Below are 14,961 nucleotides of genomic sequence, written 5' to 3' on the forward strand. Positions count from 1 at the left end.
TGTATGAAGGTATCTTGTTTAATTCTGGCATGTTTTGTGTGGGAGATGAGCTCCTACTGCAGTGGTCTGTATTGCATGCATTGTGCATGACAAGTTTTCAGCATGCTTTGTGCCTGTCCGCTTAGATGTGAGGGGAGCCTGTTGTGCTACTGCTCATAATGTGCTTGTCTGGGCATGTACTGGTGAGATACCAGAACTGCTGCTGCTGTTGAACTGTTGTATGTGTGTAAATGGATTGTTCGGTGTTGATGGTTGTTGTGACTTGTGTTGCTCCGTGTTGGTTACCAGGACTCAGATATTAGGGCATGGGTGGTATCAGGTATTGTTCATCAGGAAAAGGCAACAAGAATGTGAATAATAAAGATTCATGAGACCTCCTGCTCAGAGACACTGGAGGAAGCCGTAGCGACGCAAAGCTGCTTTTACAGACAGTTACAGCCTTTGCATAGCTTAACCACAGACCAGCCTCTCCTTAGCCAAACTTTTCAAACTTTGAGGGGGGATTTAAGGAAGCATTCTCATTAAAGAATGACAACCCCAGCACACTTGTGTTACTCTTTCCAGTGTGAATAGTTAATCTACTGCCAGGTCTTTTTCACTTTTTTAGGTCTCGCCTAGGCAGCGCTTGCGCTGTCTCTTCGAGACATGCTGTATTCAGGATATGTGCATAAAGCTCCACCCACTTTCCACCCATCTATTCAATTGGCTCCTGTCCCTGTCCTTTGTGAATGGTGGCTTGTCATTGGTCAATTGGCTTAGTAGTCCCTCCTTAGTACCGCCTTGTCTCTTCTTGTCACCTCCCATGAGGACAACCCATGTCACATGTGTTGTTACTCCTTAGGTTTTAATTACAGTCTCAAGGCACTATTTTCTTAAAAGGCTCCAGGCAAAACACACATTTGTTCCTAAGCTAGGCTGGCAGTGGTTACTTCGCTCACTAGAACATCTCACATTTAAATGAGTTTGCCTATAAATTTCCGTTCATCAGTTCCACACAGAGTACAACCTAATCCGAAATTAATGTAATAATTATTTTGTCACATTTCAAAGCTACTACTTGTATATATGGACATAGCTATTTGAATGTATTTTTAGTACTTTCTTGCATGCAATGCATTATGGGTAGGGTGGATTTACCATATCTTCTGCGGGGTGCAGTACCATAAGTGACCAAAAGAGGTCCGCAGTGCTGGTGCCTTGCTCACTAGGGACCTTTAGGAGCAGTTTGCGGTACTGCACCTAGACATGCAGTGCTGGTGCCTTGCTCACTAGGGACCTCTAGGAGCAGCTTGTGGTATTGCCCTGAGACATACGATGCTGGTGCCTTGCTCATTAGGGACCTCTAGGAGCAGCTTGGGGTACTGCACTGACACATACAATGCTGGTTCCTGGCTCACAATGCAAGCATTTCGAATGCACTAAGTCTCACATTACTGAAGTATGAGCTATTGGCGTTGCATTATTATTTGCAATGCCAATACCTCAAACTATCAGTAATGCGAGACCTATTGCATTGCAAATGGTTGTTGCTCTTGTAGTTTTGTTTTTCATATTAAAAATTCAGAGCTACAAGTATCAGACTGCAAAGACAACAGCTGAACTGGGTGAGCTCCACACGTCCAATGCTGGAAAAGCCGGAAAATGTGCATCAACTCAAGGAATAACCACATTTGATCTGTGGTTGTTGGGTGCTCCATCAGGTTTATTAATCCTGCCTGCTAGAGATAGAAAATCCTGCCTGCTAGAGATGGAATGAGGAGCTGCAAAGAGGCAGATTGCCGTGGAGGTCAGGCAGACAGAACTCATCAACTCAGGACACAAGGACTGTAGAAAGAATGATAAGGGCATCATTTTGATATTTCCTGACTTTATGACTGTTATGTAAGGTCACTTCTTCACTGAGTACCCGATTCACAGAGCGACTTATGACTCGTAAAGTTATGAGTGCGGACTCTGCACTGAGAACTGCAGTGCGGAGATCCCGCCCCCAGAGCAGAGACTCTGCACTTGTAACTATACGAGCCACAAGTCCCTTTGTGAACCGGTCCCTGATTGTTTGACATTATCTTGTCACTTGGCCATCATAAAACCTCACACACAGGCACCCTGACAAAAAGGAAGGTTATATGACAAATGTTGTAATCTTAGGTGGTATTTTTACCCAATCTCAGCTTGTGCCGACCCCAAGTTAGAATCTTGACATAAAGGTGCCCAGAGTGGCATGCAGTGGCCATACCTGGCATATGATTGTGATTAATGTGAATATTTAACCTGGGATGATGAGGCAGAATATGGACTTAAAATAGGAATGCCTGAGCATTTGAGAAGACTAGTGGTGTCTGAGCATGTACATGGGAGTGGGAGGTGGTATCTGTCCATGTGGAAGCAGGAGACAATGAAAGCACAGGTGGCAAAGGACAATCTGAAGTTGTGGCAGGGAGGCCCACAACTATTTGAGGGGAAAGAAGTGTTTCCAGAAACAATTTTCAGGACAGCAATTGGGAGTTGCACATTCGCCAGGGGTGAGGCCCATATTCTGTGCTAGCACTAGGGCCCTTGGCACCTTTACTACCCACTGCACTCGTGGGGTTAATAAAGCAGATACAACGGGCTGTGCCCAAGTGCACATGGGATCCGGAGATCACTTTCAGGAGTTATGACGTCCTATTATTCAACTGTTGACCTAAGACTGTCCACTTTCCACCTACAGTTTCTACACTGCAATCAGTTCAGAGTAAGGAATAAAATATTACATGGCAGTGTTTAACGCTATTGTCAATTAAATGCGTATTTATTTTTATTTTCTTGCAGAATGAAAGCTCTCCTTGCAGCTGTGTTTCTGTGCTGTGCTCTGCTTGGCAGTGCTGCAGGAAACCCAGGTAATGATGGCTCAGGTTTACTGTAAATAATATTATCTGATAATTGATTAATACTGATGGGAAGCAGAAGGGTCTGGTCGGTGCGCGTGCTGCTCACACGTGTGCAGTTATCCAAAGCACGAGGTTGTAGGCCAAGGCAGTATGCAGGGGTGAGGCGGTGTGAGGCGGGTTAGCTGTCTGTATTTATATATAGTGCTTCATACCGCACTTCTGTTACTTCTAAGCGCTGTAAATGACAGTGATGCGACTGCTCAACTTAATTAATTTATTATGTTTGAAGGATGAAAGGGGAAGGTGGCCACCCCAGGAATAGAACTTGTGACCTTCAGATGCTAGTAGCGAACCTCTTGCCCGAATAGATTCTTAGGTAGGGAAAGAAAAGTTACAAAAAACAATTGGTTCCCGAAATAAAATAGGAAAGCAAAAGGGGGTAATTGCAGGAGAGAAAGTCCCACCTAGAATTGTTTAATTTTTAAAGGACATCTTTGAAAATGGTGAACGGCAAATGGGGCTGGGCCGGATGACAGTCTTAAAGAGACAGAAGAGCAGAGACCTTCCAGGAGAAGGGAAGGAGTTTTTCTGAATATCCAACACTACAAGGCTTAGGAGGGAAGCAAAATGTGCCTGGTCACAATTTGAGATCAAGGGGCAGATTTAAAATACCCTTGCAACACTTTTACTCCACCGTGGCGTCACTTTTGTGACGCCGCGGCGTTGTAAACAATGTGCCACGTTGCAACACATTTACAATGTGACGCATCTAGGGAGATGTGTCACGTTGTAAAGCCCTGCGCTACATTATACCTGCATCAGGTATAATGTATGCAGGGTGGGCGTTCCGATGCAAGAAAGCCTAAAAAAGTGAGACAGTGGAATCTACAAGATTTCACGGAGTCACTTTTATGACATCACTGCGTCAAAACCTTACACCTGCTTGAAGCAGGCGTAAGGAGTGACGCAGCATAATAGAAATAGGCATTCCGAACCATTGCTGGAGTTGCATCGTGCTTGCGACACGACTCCAGCAATGCGTTGCCTTTACGCCAATAGATGCGTCACGTATCTGTCAATCCTTGCGTCACGGTGTGCCACATTGTAAATGCGACGCATGCATGGTGGCGCAAGGGTTTCTTTGAGTGATGCAAATTAACTGGCGCATCTCTGCTGCTATGCAGAGATGCGTCACTTCTTGTAAATCTGCCCCATGTCTTTCATCTCCCAATTTGTGCCTGAGTGTTGATAGGCACTTGGAGTGGAGGGAAGTGAGAAAACACCCTATAAGAATGGGACAGACAAGGTGGAAGACAAAATACAGAAGCAGCTTAACTTCAACCAGAGCGGCCCGAGTTATAGACATCTCATCTATGAGTTGTGAACCTTGAGCAATCCAGACCTAATGAAAAAACAATAAAATCAAGGGACACCGCAACCCTCTCACAAATTCAGCTACCCTGCTTCCTATCGCCAAAATGATACTGGGTCTTAAATTACAGTATTACATGCAGGAGTTAACACATCATGTAGTTCTTCTGCCTCAAACAGTATGACATCTGGCAGTTCGTCACTGCCCTATAAGAAAAAGAGTCCAGCACACACTAACTCTAAATGCAGTGATCTCAATATCACATTATGAATAGGCCTGAGTGGTGAACTCCACTCATTCGTGGAGTTTTCAGAGTTTTCCACACTTAGCGCTCTACGGATCATGCGGAGTTCTGAAAAACTCCGCCCCGCAAAGTGGAGTTTTTTTCCCTCGCTCGCCAATGCTGACGAGTGAGGAAAATCCAACGCTAGACCACCTCCCAGTGAGATTTCTCAACGTGGGCAGTCGCGGAGGGTCACGACCGCTCGCGTTGTGAAATCATCCGTTCGCTTTGAGGAAGCTCCCACTGAAGTAGAAAATCTACTCGGTAGGCAGAAGAAGCTGCACCCTCTTGCCCATGGTGCAGTTCCCGAAGATTTTCCAGCATGGGACAAACAACTGGCGCTAAATATCTGTGAGAATGGAGCTACCTAACGCACTCCGCCACCTGCGGTACTCCTCATAGTGCAGCTGAGATTTTCGGTTAATTTGAAGAGTTCCCCACAAACTCCGCCCAGGCCTAATTATGAACCCACAATTAAAAATGGCACAAATGTCAGTGTCCCCAAAACAAATGTCACAAACTGGGATGTGTTAAGTAGCAAAACCCTCACAACTTACCAGATGCTAAAAATAAATCAATTCCTAGCACCATCTACCTGAACATTACACATTTTCAACATCTGTAACCTTTCTCACCCCCACATGTCCTGCTCTTTCACCAAAATAATAACCTATTTTCGGTTCCTGTTCTTTTGAGCATGTTGTACTGTTGAAAAGTTATCCTCTGTGTCCTCTGCACCCCTAATTTTTGCTGACTGCTACTGGTGGACACTGACTCTGACTGACCCTGGGCTCTGTTCACCCAGGACCGGTGGTGTGTTAAAAACACAAGTGAAAGCACACACACATGCATTACGGTAAACTATGCATTAGGGTACACTCTTAATTGGCGTGACCTACCCTATATGTCCCTAGTAGATAAGAAGGCAGGGGGTTTAGAACTACCTTTAAGTCCATAGTATATAATATGACATGCCAGTTTAGAGGCCAGAAGCCTTTCTGCACTTGCTTGTGTGCACTACTGAGAGCCTGAGGTCATTTTAAAAGCAACCCTGTGTTGCAGAACTGCTGTTAAAAGGTAATTTCACTGCAAACTAGACTTTGGTGGTAGGGGTACTTAAAAATGGATAATCTACATTATTATTACATATTAAGTATCGCCAGGGGTCCCCTGGGCATCCCAGGGTTGGGGAATCATGTAATTATAAGGCGGGCCCCTATGAAAAGATGTTTAATATGCCCTGGGGTTAGAGGAATTGCACATTTCACTTTCCCCCTGTTAGTAAAGTGCCTCCCAAAATCGACTTTGGTGCTGTGATCACTGTGGATTGAGGATCTACAATAAATTTACATATTCATAAGCCCAAGGTCTCCCCTAGGTGTCCCAGGGATGGGGGGTCATATAAATATAAGAAGGGTCCTTAAAAATATATTTTATATGCCCTAGTGCTAGAGAAATTACACATTGCCTTTTCTCTATTGTAGATGCCTAGCCCATAGGATAAGATGCCAATAGTTTCTGAATGCATACATATTGCTGAGAACTGAATAAAATGCCATTCAAAGAAATTAGGAGAATGGTATTGTCAAATCCAGCAATATGATGTTGCTAAAAGTATCATACCTAGGACAAAAAAGAAGTTATAAGACTTTCTTGTCCGTAAGTCAGAATTCAGCCTTTCTGCAGTCTTCCCTGATTGGTCAGAGTTAACAGGATTAGCCAGGCTGCTTTGATGAAGTGATAAGAGGCTCACCAGGAAAGAGGCTAGCTATTGGAGAGAGCTCTGCTACACAAGAATGTCAGAGTATGGGGGGAGGGGTCATAAAGCATGAAGCTTCAAAGAAGGAACAGGACAGGCAGGGAGGCCAGGTCCACCTACCACCATCCTCTCTGACCCAGCCCGACAGTAAGCTTAGGGAAGGAATTTGCAGATCTTAGGGGGAGGAGAGCCATGGAAATGGGCCATACTGGAGGTTGGTTTAACTAGTTCTTTCTCTTCTGCTGAGATTTTAGCCATGATGAATTTTGCAGGAATAGTGATTTCTGGGACCACAATATGCCACACTTTGAAGGTAGTGGTCATGCTCTGTGGTGTTATCTTGCACCTCATTGGACAGAAGTGCTCTCCTGCTTGACCCCAGAGAGCATTGAATAAATATGTGAAAGGTGCAGAGCCTCTCAGATCTTCTGCTTGAAGCTAAGATAAGAAGAAGGCTTTCCATCCTGGAACTTGATTTGCACCGACCAGGCCATGCACTCCTGCGCCTGCTACACAATTTGGAATTACAACCCTGTCTATCTTGCTTCTGAAATACTAAAGAGTGGACTCCCTGCAAGCTACAGGTTCACAGAGATCACCTGGATCATCACCACAAGGAATCCCCAGCCTGGAATGGTTCCAGGGGATTTGTAAGGGTTTTTTCCAGGTGGATTGTGAGAATTGTGTACCCAAACTTTCAAGGACCATCTTTGTGCTTCCAGACCCTTGGATTGTGTTTTGGGCACTTTGGACCCTAAAGAGGAACTTCAGGATGAAGTTCCAGAAGTTAGGAGAACTTTGGACCAACTTTAAAAAAAGGTCCATAAGCTGACCGGCTCAACCGCGAGGCCAAAGCTGCCCACCTTCAACTCCGAGCCACCATGGATCCCTGGTTTGTCCCGCTGTAGAGCTACGCAGGTCAGACTTCCAGCATTTGACCTGGAGCTCCCTGAAAGGCAAGTCAGTGAACCCTCACAGAATCTGGACTGGTGAAGAGCATCGGGACCCCAGCAGAAAAAGCTCCAGGAAAGTTCCAAAGTCCGAAGGTAAAACTTTGACCGGGACCTCACGCATGGTGTAACCACGCAGGGCTCCATCACGGTTGGACTGAAACTTTGAGTTTGGTCTGGTAGGGGCGACCTGATGTTCCAAAGCGGCGCTATACGTTTCTAAGTGCTAGATTGTGTTAAATCTTTAAAAATTCATATTCCGGTTCCCTACATTGGATTTCTGTCCTTTTGGTGTAATTGTAAAGATAAACATATTTCCTATTTTTATAAATTTGTGTCGGATGTTCATTGTGTGTTGTATCTTAATAATGACTGAATTGGTGCTTTTAAATGTGTAATTGGTGTTTTTAAATGCTTTACATACATTTCTCCTAAGTTAAGCCTGTCAGCTTGCAGCCAAGCTACCAAGTTTGTACATGGGAATAATTTGTTGAGACCTGTAGTGAGCCTTAGACTGGGCTAGTGGCCTTATTGCCAATGGTAGATGCATAATCACCACTACTAATAATCCACTTTCCAATATGTACACACTTCAATATGTTTAATATTCTTCTTATACTGTGTCAGGAGGCTTGCAAAAGACCCGTCTGATTTCCTTTTCTAGACACTGACAACACAAATTAGCAAATCGATTCCAAAATTGAAGAATCCTCAATCCCACAGTTATCCCTGTCACCTTCTTCTTTTCATGCCCTCCTCTGAATCCTGGTGATCCATGGACATGTGATTGGTCTCTGTATCACCACTGCTAGCAGTGCAGCTGATCTCTGTAGTGCCACTAACAGAAGTTCAGCTGATCTCAGTATCACAACTACAAGCAGTGCAGCTGATCGCAGTAGCACCAAAAACAGCAGTGCGGCTGATCTCAGTATCAGAACTAACAGCAGTGCAGCTGATCTCAGTATCACAACTAGAAGCAGTGCAGCTGATCGCAGTATCACCAATACCAGCGTTGCAGCTGATCTCAGTATCATGCCTAAAAGCAGTGCAGCTGATCTCAGTATCGCCACTACCAGCAGTGCAGCTGGTCTCAGTATCACTACTATAAGCAGTGCAGCTGATCTCAGTATCACCACTAACAGCAGTGCGGCTGATCTCAGTATCACTACTATAAGCAGTGCAGCTGATCGCAGTATCACCACTAACAGCAGTGCGGCTGATCTCAGTATCACTACTATAAGCAGTGCAGCTGATCGCAGTATCGCCACTACCAGCAGTGCAGCTGATCTCAGTATCACCAATACCAGCAGTGCAGCTGATCTCAGTATCACCAAAAAAAGCAGTGCAGCTGATCTCAGTATCACCAATACCAGCAGTGCAGCTGATCTCAGTATCACCAAAAAAAGCAGTGCAGCTGATCTCATATTCACCACTAACAGCAGTGCAGCTGATCTCATATTCACCACTAACAGCAGTGCGGCTGATCTCAGTATCACCACTAACAGCAGTGCGGCTGATCTCATATTCACCACTAACAGCAGTGCGGCTGATCTCATATTCACCACTAACAGCAATGCCGCTGAACTCAGTTTCTTAATACATGTAAAGTGAGCACAAATTATTTTGGAAAGGTTAAGCCTATTGTCTGTGTGATTCAATATTTCTGTCAGCTAAGGTCAGAGAAGCTCATGTGTTTTAAGAAAAAAGTTGATTGATACAGAAGAAATCTATAAATACTAGCAGGGGCAAAACTTGAAAAATTGTTTTTACCTGCCCTGCAATAACAACAGGTTTATTTCTGATGTGGGATTTGAAGACCAGCTAGGATGTAGCAAACTGTAGCAAGTACTCAAGCCTCAGACACCATAGGGTGAATTTGCAGTAGTACTCAAAACCTCAGCCCATTGATAACAAAATACAAGACTTAATAATTGAGATTGTTTCATTTTTTTTTTTCTTCAAGTTTTAGAATATTGCAGTGGGGCATGGTATCCACAGCAGCCAAGATAACTCACTTAGTTCCAAAAAAGTGAGTGAGGTGAACTAAAGATCAACCTGATGCATGAAAAACTTGGTATTCGCTAAGCCAGTTTAAATAAACTCAAAATGGAGAACAGTGTGTTACCATTCGTACTGGCTAATACAAATCAGGATGCAAACATTGCTGTGCTCTGAAAGCTTTGTAGAAACAAGGGCAGCCATGAGGCGTGAATCCCAACAGAATACAAAGGGGTAGATTCCTCTTTCTCTGTGTGCTACATAAAGATATTTCTCCTTGTTATTCTTCTCTTGAGAAGGTGTATCTTTTTGGCCCATTTCCAGGTTTACCAATTCTGTTAATGTGTCAAAATCCATGAGTGTTGTGTGGGAACACACACACAACGCCCAAGGAAGCCCTTCCCAGGGCGGAGTAAGGCAATGCAGTGATTTGCGCTGAGTTCCTTTTCTCCCGATTTGTGGAGCCACTCAGGGCCTTGCAAAGTGGCCATGCGTGGCTTCATAAAACTCACTTAAGGTTTGTGTCGTGCATGTATCAGGTTGCATGGTGCAAACATGGTGCAAACCGGGTCATAAATATGCACCAAAGTGCTTTGTGAACACTTCTTCAGACACAAAGTGTAAACGTTCTCAATTTTGCCACTCCCACTCTGCTTTAGCAGCCTGCATTAATTTGGTGCTGCAGACAGAGTTCCCACTGTCCTCTTCAAGGACTGTCCTATGACACATTTACGTTGGGACACTCGATGTGGCATTGTCACGCTGACACATAAAGGGAGAGGGGGTGTAAAGCAAGTATATTGCAAATGTGAATGCTGTGAAGATGGTCTGCTGTCCATTGTAGGCCCCCAATCCCCACCATGTGTTACTTTCGCCAGGAGTCCCAATCTTATCCTCAACCATTAAAAGTTACGAGGTGACTCTGTGGAAAAACTCATTGCAGAGCAAGGAGGCCTAATGCAAAATAAGTGGCCCCTCTGCTGAATGCAAGACGGTGCCCCTGATTTCCTGATATTTATTGGACTTTGGTCAATGGCCCCCACTAAAGTCTGTGGGAGGGACTGAAGTCTTGGGGATGGGCCCCAGCGCCACAAGGGACTGTGTTACTCCTTTTCTTTGAGCATCCCTGATACTGCCAAAGGAGAGTCTAATAGGAGTGCAATGTAACAATCATGCTGTGCCCGGACTCTTTTGTCCATCAGATCCCAGACCTTCTTATATTGGTTAATTATAACTAATTATGCAGATGGCCACGGAGGCATTTCCTTAGAAATGTATCATTTGTCTTATGGAAACATTTGCTGCAGGTCCCGGTTCCAGCCGCTATTTCCTGGTGGGATCTGGGATCCGGCCATCCCAGGCAAATATGCTGAATTTATCCTAGTGTAATTTCCTGACATGGTGACATAATTCAGCAGCGACAACAAGTTGTCTGCATGGCATTGGTAGCAGCAGCCTGCAGGCAGCGAGGGGGCTTTCTTATTTTCACTTCCAGACAGGTCTAAAAAAGGCGTGATTTAAAGGGCCATTGGCCCTTATTTTATTTGAGTATCATTGAGTCATCGACAGCTTAAAACCTACATGTGATGCAATGGAAGGAAACAAAGGCACATAGCTTATCACTGCACAAATACTTTATGAAGACAGGTTTTTCACTTTGTTCGGCCCTCCATGTAAGAAATATCCATGAATTGTAAAAAAGCAAGATTTATCTATCTGGAAGAGTAATTACACTAATATGGATAAGTAATAATAAGTAGGACCTATTAGTTTATTTTCTCTTTAGTTTTGTTATAGCTTTACTCAATCAATCAATCAGGTCACATTGGTTTAGCTCGGCTTATCACCCAAGAAGGTATCCAGGCTTTGCGCTGCAGCTATCAGTCGAAAGCCAGGTCTTGAGTCCCTTCCTCAAGTGGGTCAGCGAGGGTGATGTGCAGAGAGGGAGGGCGTTTCAGGATTTGGCAGCGAGGTGGGAGAAGAAGTGTCCTCCATAGCGGCCATGGCGGATGTGTGGTATCTGTGTGAGCGCAAGGTGTGCAGAGCGGTGGTTCCTTGGAGGTCGGTGGAACTGCAGGCAGTGAGTCAATTAGCGGGTCCTTGGTTGTGGAGGGCTTTGTAGGCATGGGTCAGAAGTTTGAATTGCCATCTTTTTAGGACAGGGATCCAGTGGAGGTCCTTCAGGTGCAGGGTGATGTGGAACCTTTTGGGCAGGCTGAAGATCAGTCTGGCCAAAGCGTTCTGGATCGTCTGGAGTCTTTTCACGAGTACTGTGGTTTTGGAGGCGTGAGGATGGTGGTGAGCTGGTTGCTGATCTTGTCTCTTCTGAGGGTGAAAAGTTGGTGGGGGCATGGATCGGTGGGAGCTCCAGAGTGGATGGGGTACATAAGAGTGGTAGTGTTCGGAGTGCTGAGTTGCTCCCATGTGGTGAGCTACTCATTCCAGTGTAGGGTGTCAGAGCACTTTATATCACACACAGAAACACAATAAATCATACATTTCTAAATCAATGAACAGGAAATATTACTTAAGACAATTAGGGTTATAAGCTGTAGGAGTCAAATATGGTCAATGTATGTTAAGAGGGATTGGGCGGGAGAAACAGAAAGTCAGGATATAAAACATAACAAAGTGATTGAGGTTGCCAGCCCTAACAAGACTTTATTAATTTCCAGAGGAGCTCTTCTTTGCAATCGTAGAACAAAAACAGATTGAGAAAAAAACCAATAAGAATCTAAACCCATGACTTACAGCTTCAATGCAGCTCCTTGATGCCGCTAAATATATCCCTCTGCTATGTAAGGATTGCAATTCAGGAACTGGGAGTAGCAAAATGATCTCAGTGTCAAAAGTAGCAGCCCGCTTCTTATCTACATAAAATACAAATCTGGATCCGCATGTTACACGATGTAATTTTCAGCAGGCACATTAACTCTTTATTATTCAAAATTGTGACTGGACAAAACACAGAACTCTTATCTTATCGCTATTACAATCCCCTCAAAATTGCTGGGCACACTGGGAAAAATCTCTGCAGCAGGTGTCTTAAACAGTAAGATATTTTTAAGTGCAGCCTCTTTGGGATTGACTAAGTAAGATAGAACAGATTTGCTGTCAAATGTGTCCTTGTTGCCAATTTCTTTGCTGCAGATGTTTTCAAATAAATGTATATGTCGTCTTCCGGACTGTGCTATTCAAGCTCCATCCCTTGTGACTCCACCTCACTTTTCTCTGCCACACCCTGTCCCCTGATTTATGGGTTCCCGAAGCCCACTTTTTCCAACTACACCACTGATCCTCACAATGTTCTCTGCTTTCTATGTTGTTCTGATCACAACCTCCTTGTCATTTCTTCTTTCAGTTGAAAATGTGGCTCTGCGTGGAAAGGCCACACAGTCAAGTGTGATCCTGGGCTGGGCCGTCCCAGCAGGAGCTTACAACGCCATAGATGGGAACCTGGACTCTGATTACTACCATGGCTCATGCGCCATCACCAACTATCAGCTGTCTCCCTGGTGGAGGGTCGATTTACTGGCACCACACAAAGTTCTCCATATAGCAATCACCAACACAGTCCTCTACCCCGAACGGATGAATGGAGCGGAAATTCGCATTGGTGACTCCCTCGAAAACAACGGGAACAGCAATCCACTGTAAGTTCATTAAAAATGGGTTATTAGCACTGGAAATGTAGGGCTAACTTACAGTTTTCAACTAGGACCATTGTAGACACATTGTAAGGGAAGCCTGATGGGCCAGTGTCCTAATACATTCGCTGCATCAGTCCATCTGTGTTTGTTTTTATGGTGCTATGTTCAGGCAGTATCAACTTACAACAAGTGTTCACATTGAACTCATTTTATAAACAATTTCATGTTGTCACAATTTTATTCTGTGCGGATTTAAGTAAAAACAAGGGAGATGATAATAAGCTCTGAAGCAACATACTAACTGCGTCTCCACGAACGTAAGCTATTGCATTTGGTGTCCTTGCAAATTGATATATGTTAGAAATGGGGTTTCTCATTGGCTTGGGCATGTGCCTAAGCCAGGAAGAACCCACCACTCTAGTCACGGAAAGGGAGTTACACGCTGAAGATAACCCCTGTTCTCCCCTTGGGAGCTTGGCAGAGCAGTCAGGCTTATCCCAGAGGCAATCTGTAAATCATTTGCACAACACACTCACACACCAGCAACACACTAGGCACACCACAAAAGGTTATATAAAAAAAGCCTTTGTATTACCCATAAAAACACGTTAGAACATAATCACATATATTACACTGTGCCACCAGGCACTCGCCATGACTTCACAGAGATTACACCAATCACTTTGACCAATCGGGCCTCTGTCGTAAACATTACATTCAGGTACCAGTAGCTACTTATATGATTCCCTTTTTAGCACAAAGCATTAGGCGTAGACATCACCAGCAGCGCACCATAGGAAAACACTTGCGGAGTGCACACATTATAAACGCATCAGGTATTAGGCATAACACAGTACAGTATGGCATAAACACCATCAGCAGCAGAAACCTATGCTAGTGTTCCTGCGCTCGTTTGTCCTAGGAGGTGGTACTCCTCACACAGAATTGGGCACAACAGCAACTGCGCACCCACAACTGGGATTACCATACTCCCAGTGATGTTGTCCCCAAGGCAGCACATTCTTGAGCGGGGTCCCTGTCCTGAGCTCACCCTGCAATGCCACCAGAGAACAAGTGCCCCCATTCGTGCAATGCAGCTGCCCACAGACACGTGTTGCAGATGCCAACAACCAATACAGTAGAGGGCGGGGCTCAGCCTACTGTACCCCGGCCAACAGGACCACTGGCCCTCCAGGAATGCCAGCAATCGAAATGCCCCCGAAGGCGGAGACCTCACATAGTTCCACCTGAAAAATGACCCCTGGCAGTCTAGTCTCCCCCACTGAACTGACCTGGCAGCTCAGCTGCAGTAGTACGGGTTTCCTCTTGAGGAGAAAGCTTCCGTCGGGTCAGTGCTCCACTCTCGTACAGGCAAAAGCCTCCGTTGGGTTAGGGCCCTCCGCCCTGGTGGTTCAGCGGAGAGCGGGTGTGGCTCTACTATCGGCTGGCCCTGGCCAGACGCACGTTGAGTTATCTGTCCCCCTCTGGGACAGGGAGGCAGGGCCCTCTCAGGAAGATCCCTGATGGCTGGCGTTGCTGATCCCAGCAGCCAGGCGATGCTGTGGGACGGCACTCATCCCTTGGTAGATGCAAGTCGCGGCCCCCTTTACCACAGGGGGACCGTAGGTGAAAATCCAGCCATGGGGTCCCTGGAGCAATCACAGACTGGAATGGAATGGAATGGAATGGAAATGGATTTGTTAAGAGCGGTTGCTGCCCACGGGCGTCCAAGCACTGAGTAGAAGCAGAGATGTGACGGAACAGGGAGATTAGGATTAGAGAGATTTGGCGAACAGTAATGTTTTCAGCTTTTTCCGGAATGCGAGCAAGTCGGGGTTGGAGCGAAAAGAGAGGGGGAGAGCATTCCAGAGCTTGGCGGTATTCAGCGAGAACAGCCTACCCCCGGTCCTGGCTCTTTTCACTCTAGGAACAACTGTCCAGGCGGGACTGGATGAGGCCTTGTACTGCCACCTTTTTGGCCTCTAGAGGCAGAAGTGGAAGGACCTTCCTCAGGACTCTAAGTAGGCCAAAACAGGTGGCGGACAGCTTGGTGGCCTGGGTGGAGAAGGAGAGCCTTTT

The 14,961-nt window shown here is 45.4% G+C and overlaps 1 protein-coding gene across 1 annotated transcript in view; it reads left to right on the forward strand.

Annotated features, from left to right (window-relative positions):
- Window positions 1–14,961, forward strand: part of LOC146822088 (fucolectin-like) — a 58,189-nt gene that overhangs the window by 8,961 nt on the left and 34,267 nt on the right. Inside the window, exons 2-3 of the mRNA XM_085613189.1 lie at window positions 2,812–2,879; window positions 12,594–12,885. Coding sequence (XP_085469315.1) covers window positions 2,813–2,879; window positions 12,594–12,885 — 359 coding nt within the window. The 5' untranslated portion in view covers window position 2,812. The remainder of the gene's footprint in view (window positions 1–2,811; window positions 2,880–12,593; window positions 12,886–14,961) is intronic.

This window comes from Triturus cristatus, chromosome 6 (assembly GCF_964204655.1).
Source record: "Triturus cristatus chromosome 6, aTriCri1.1, whole genome shotgun sequence".
Lineage (NCBI taxonomy): Eukaryota > Metazoa > Chordata > Amphibia > Caudata > Salamandridae > Triturus > Triturus cristatus.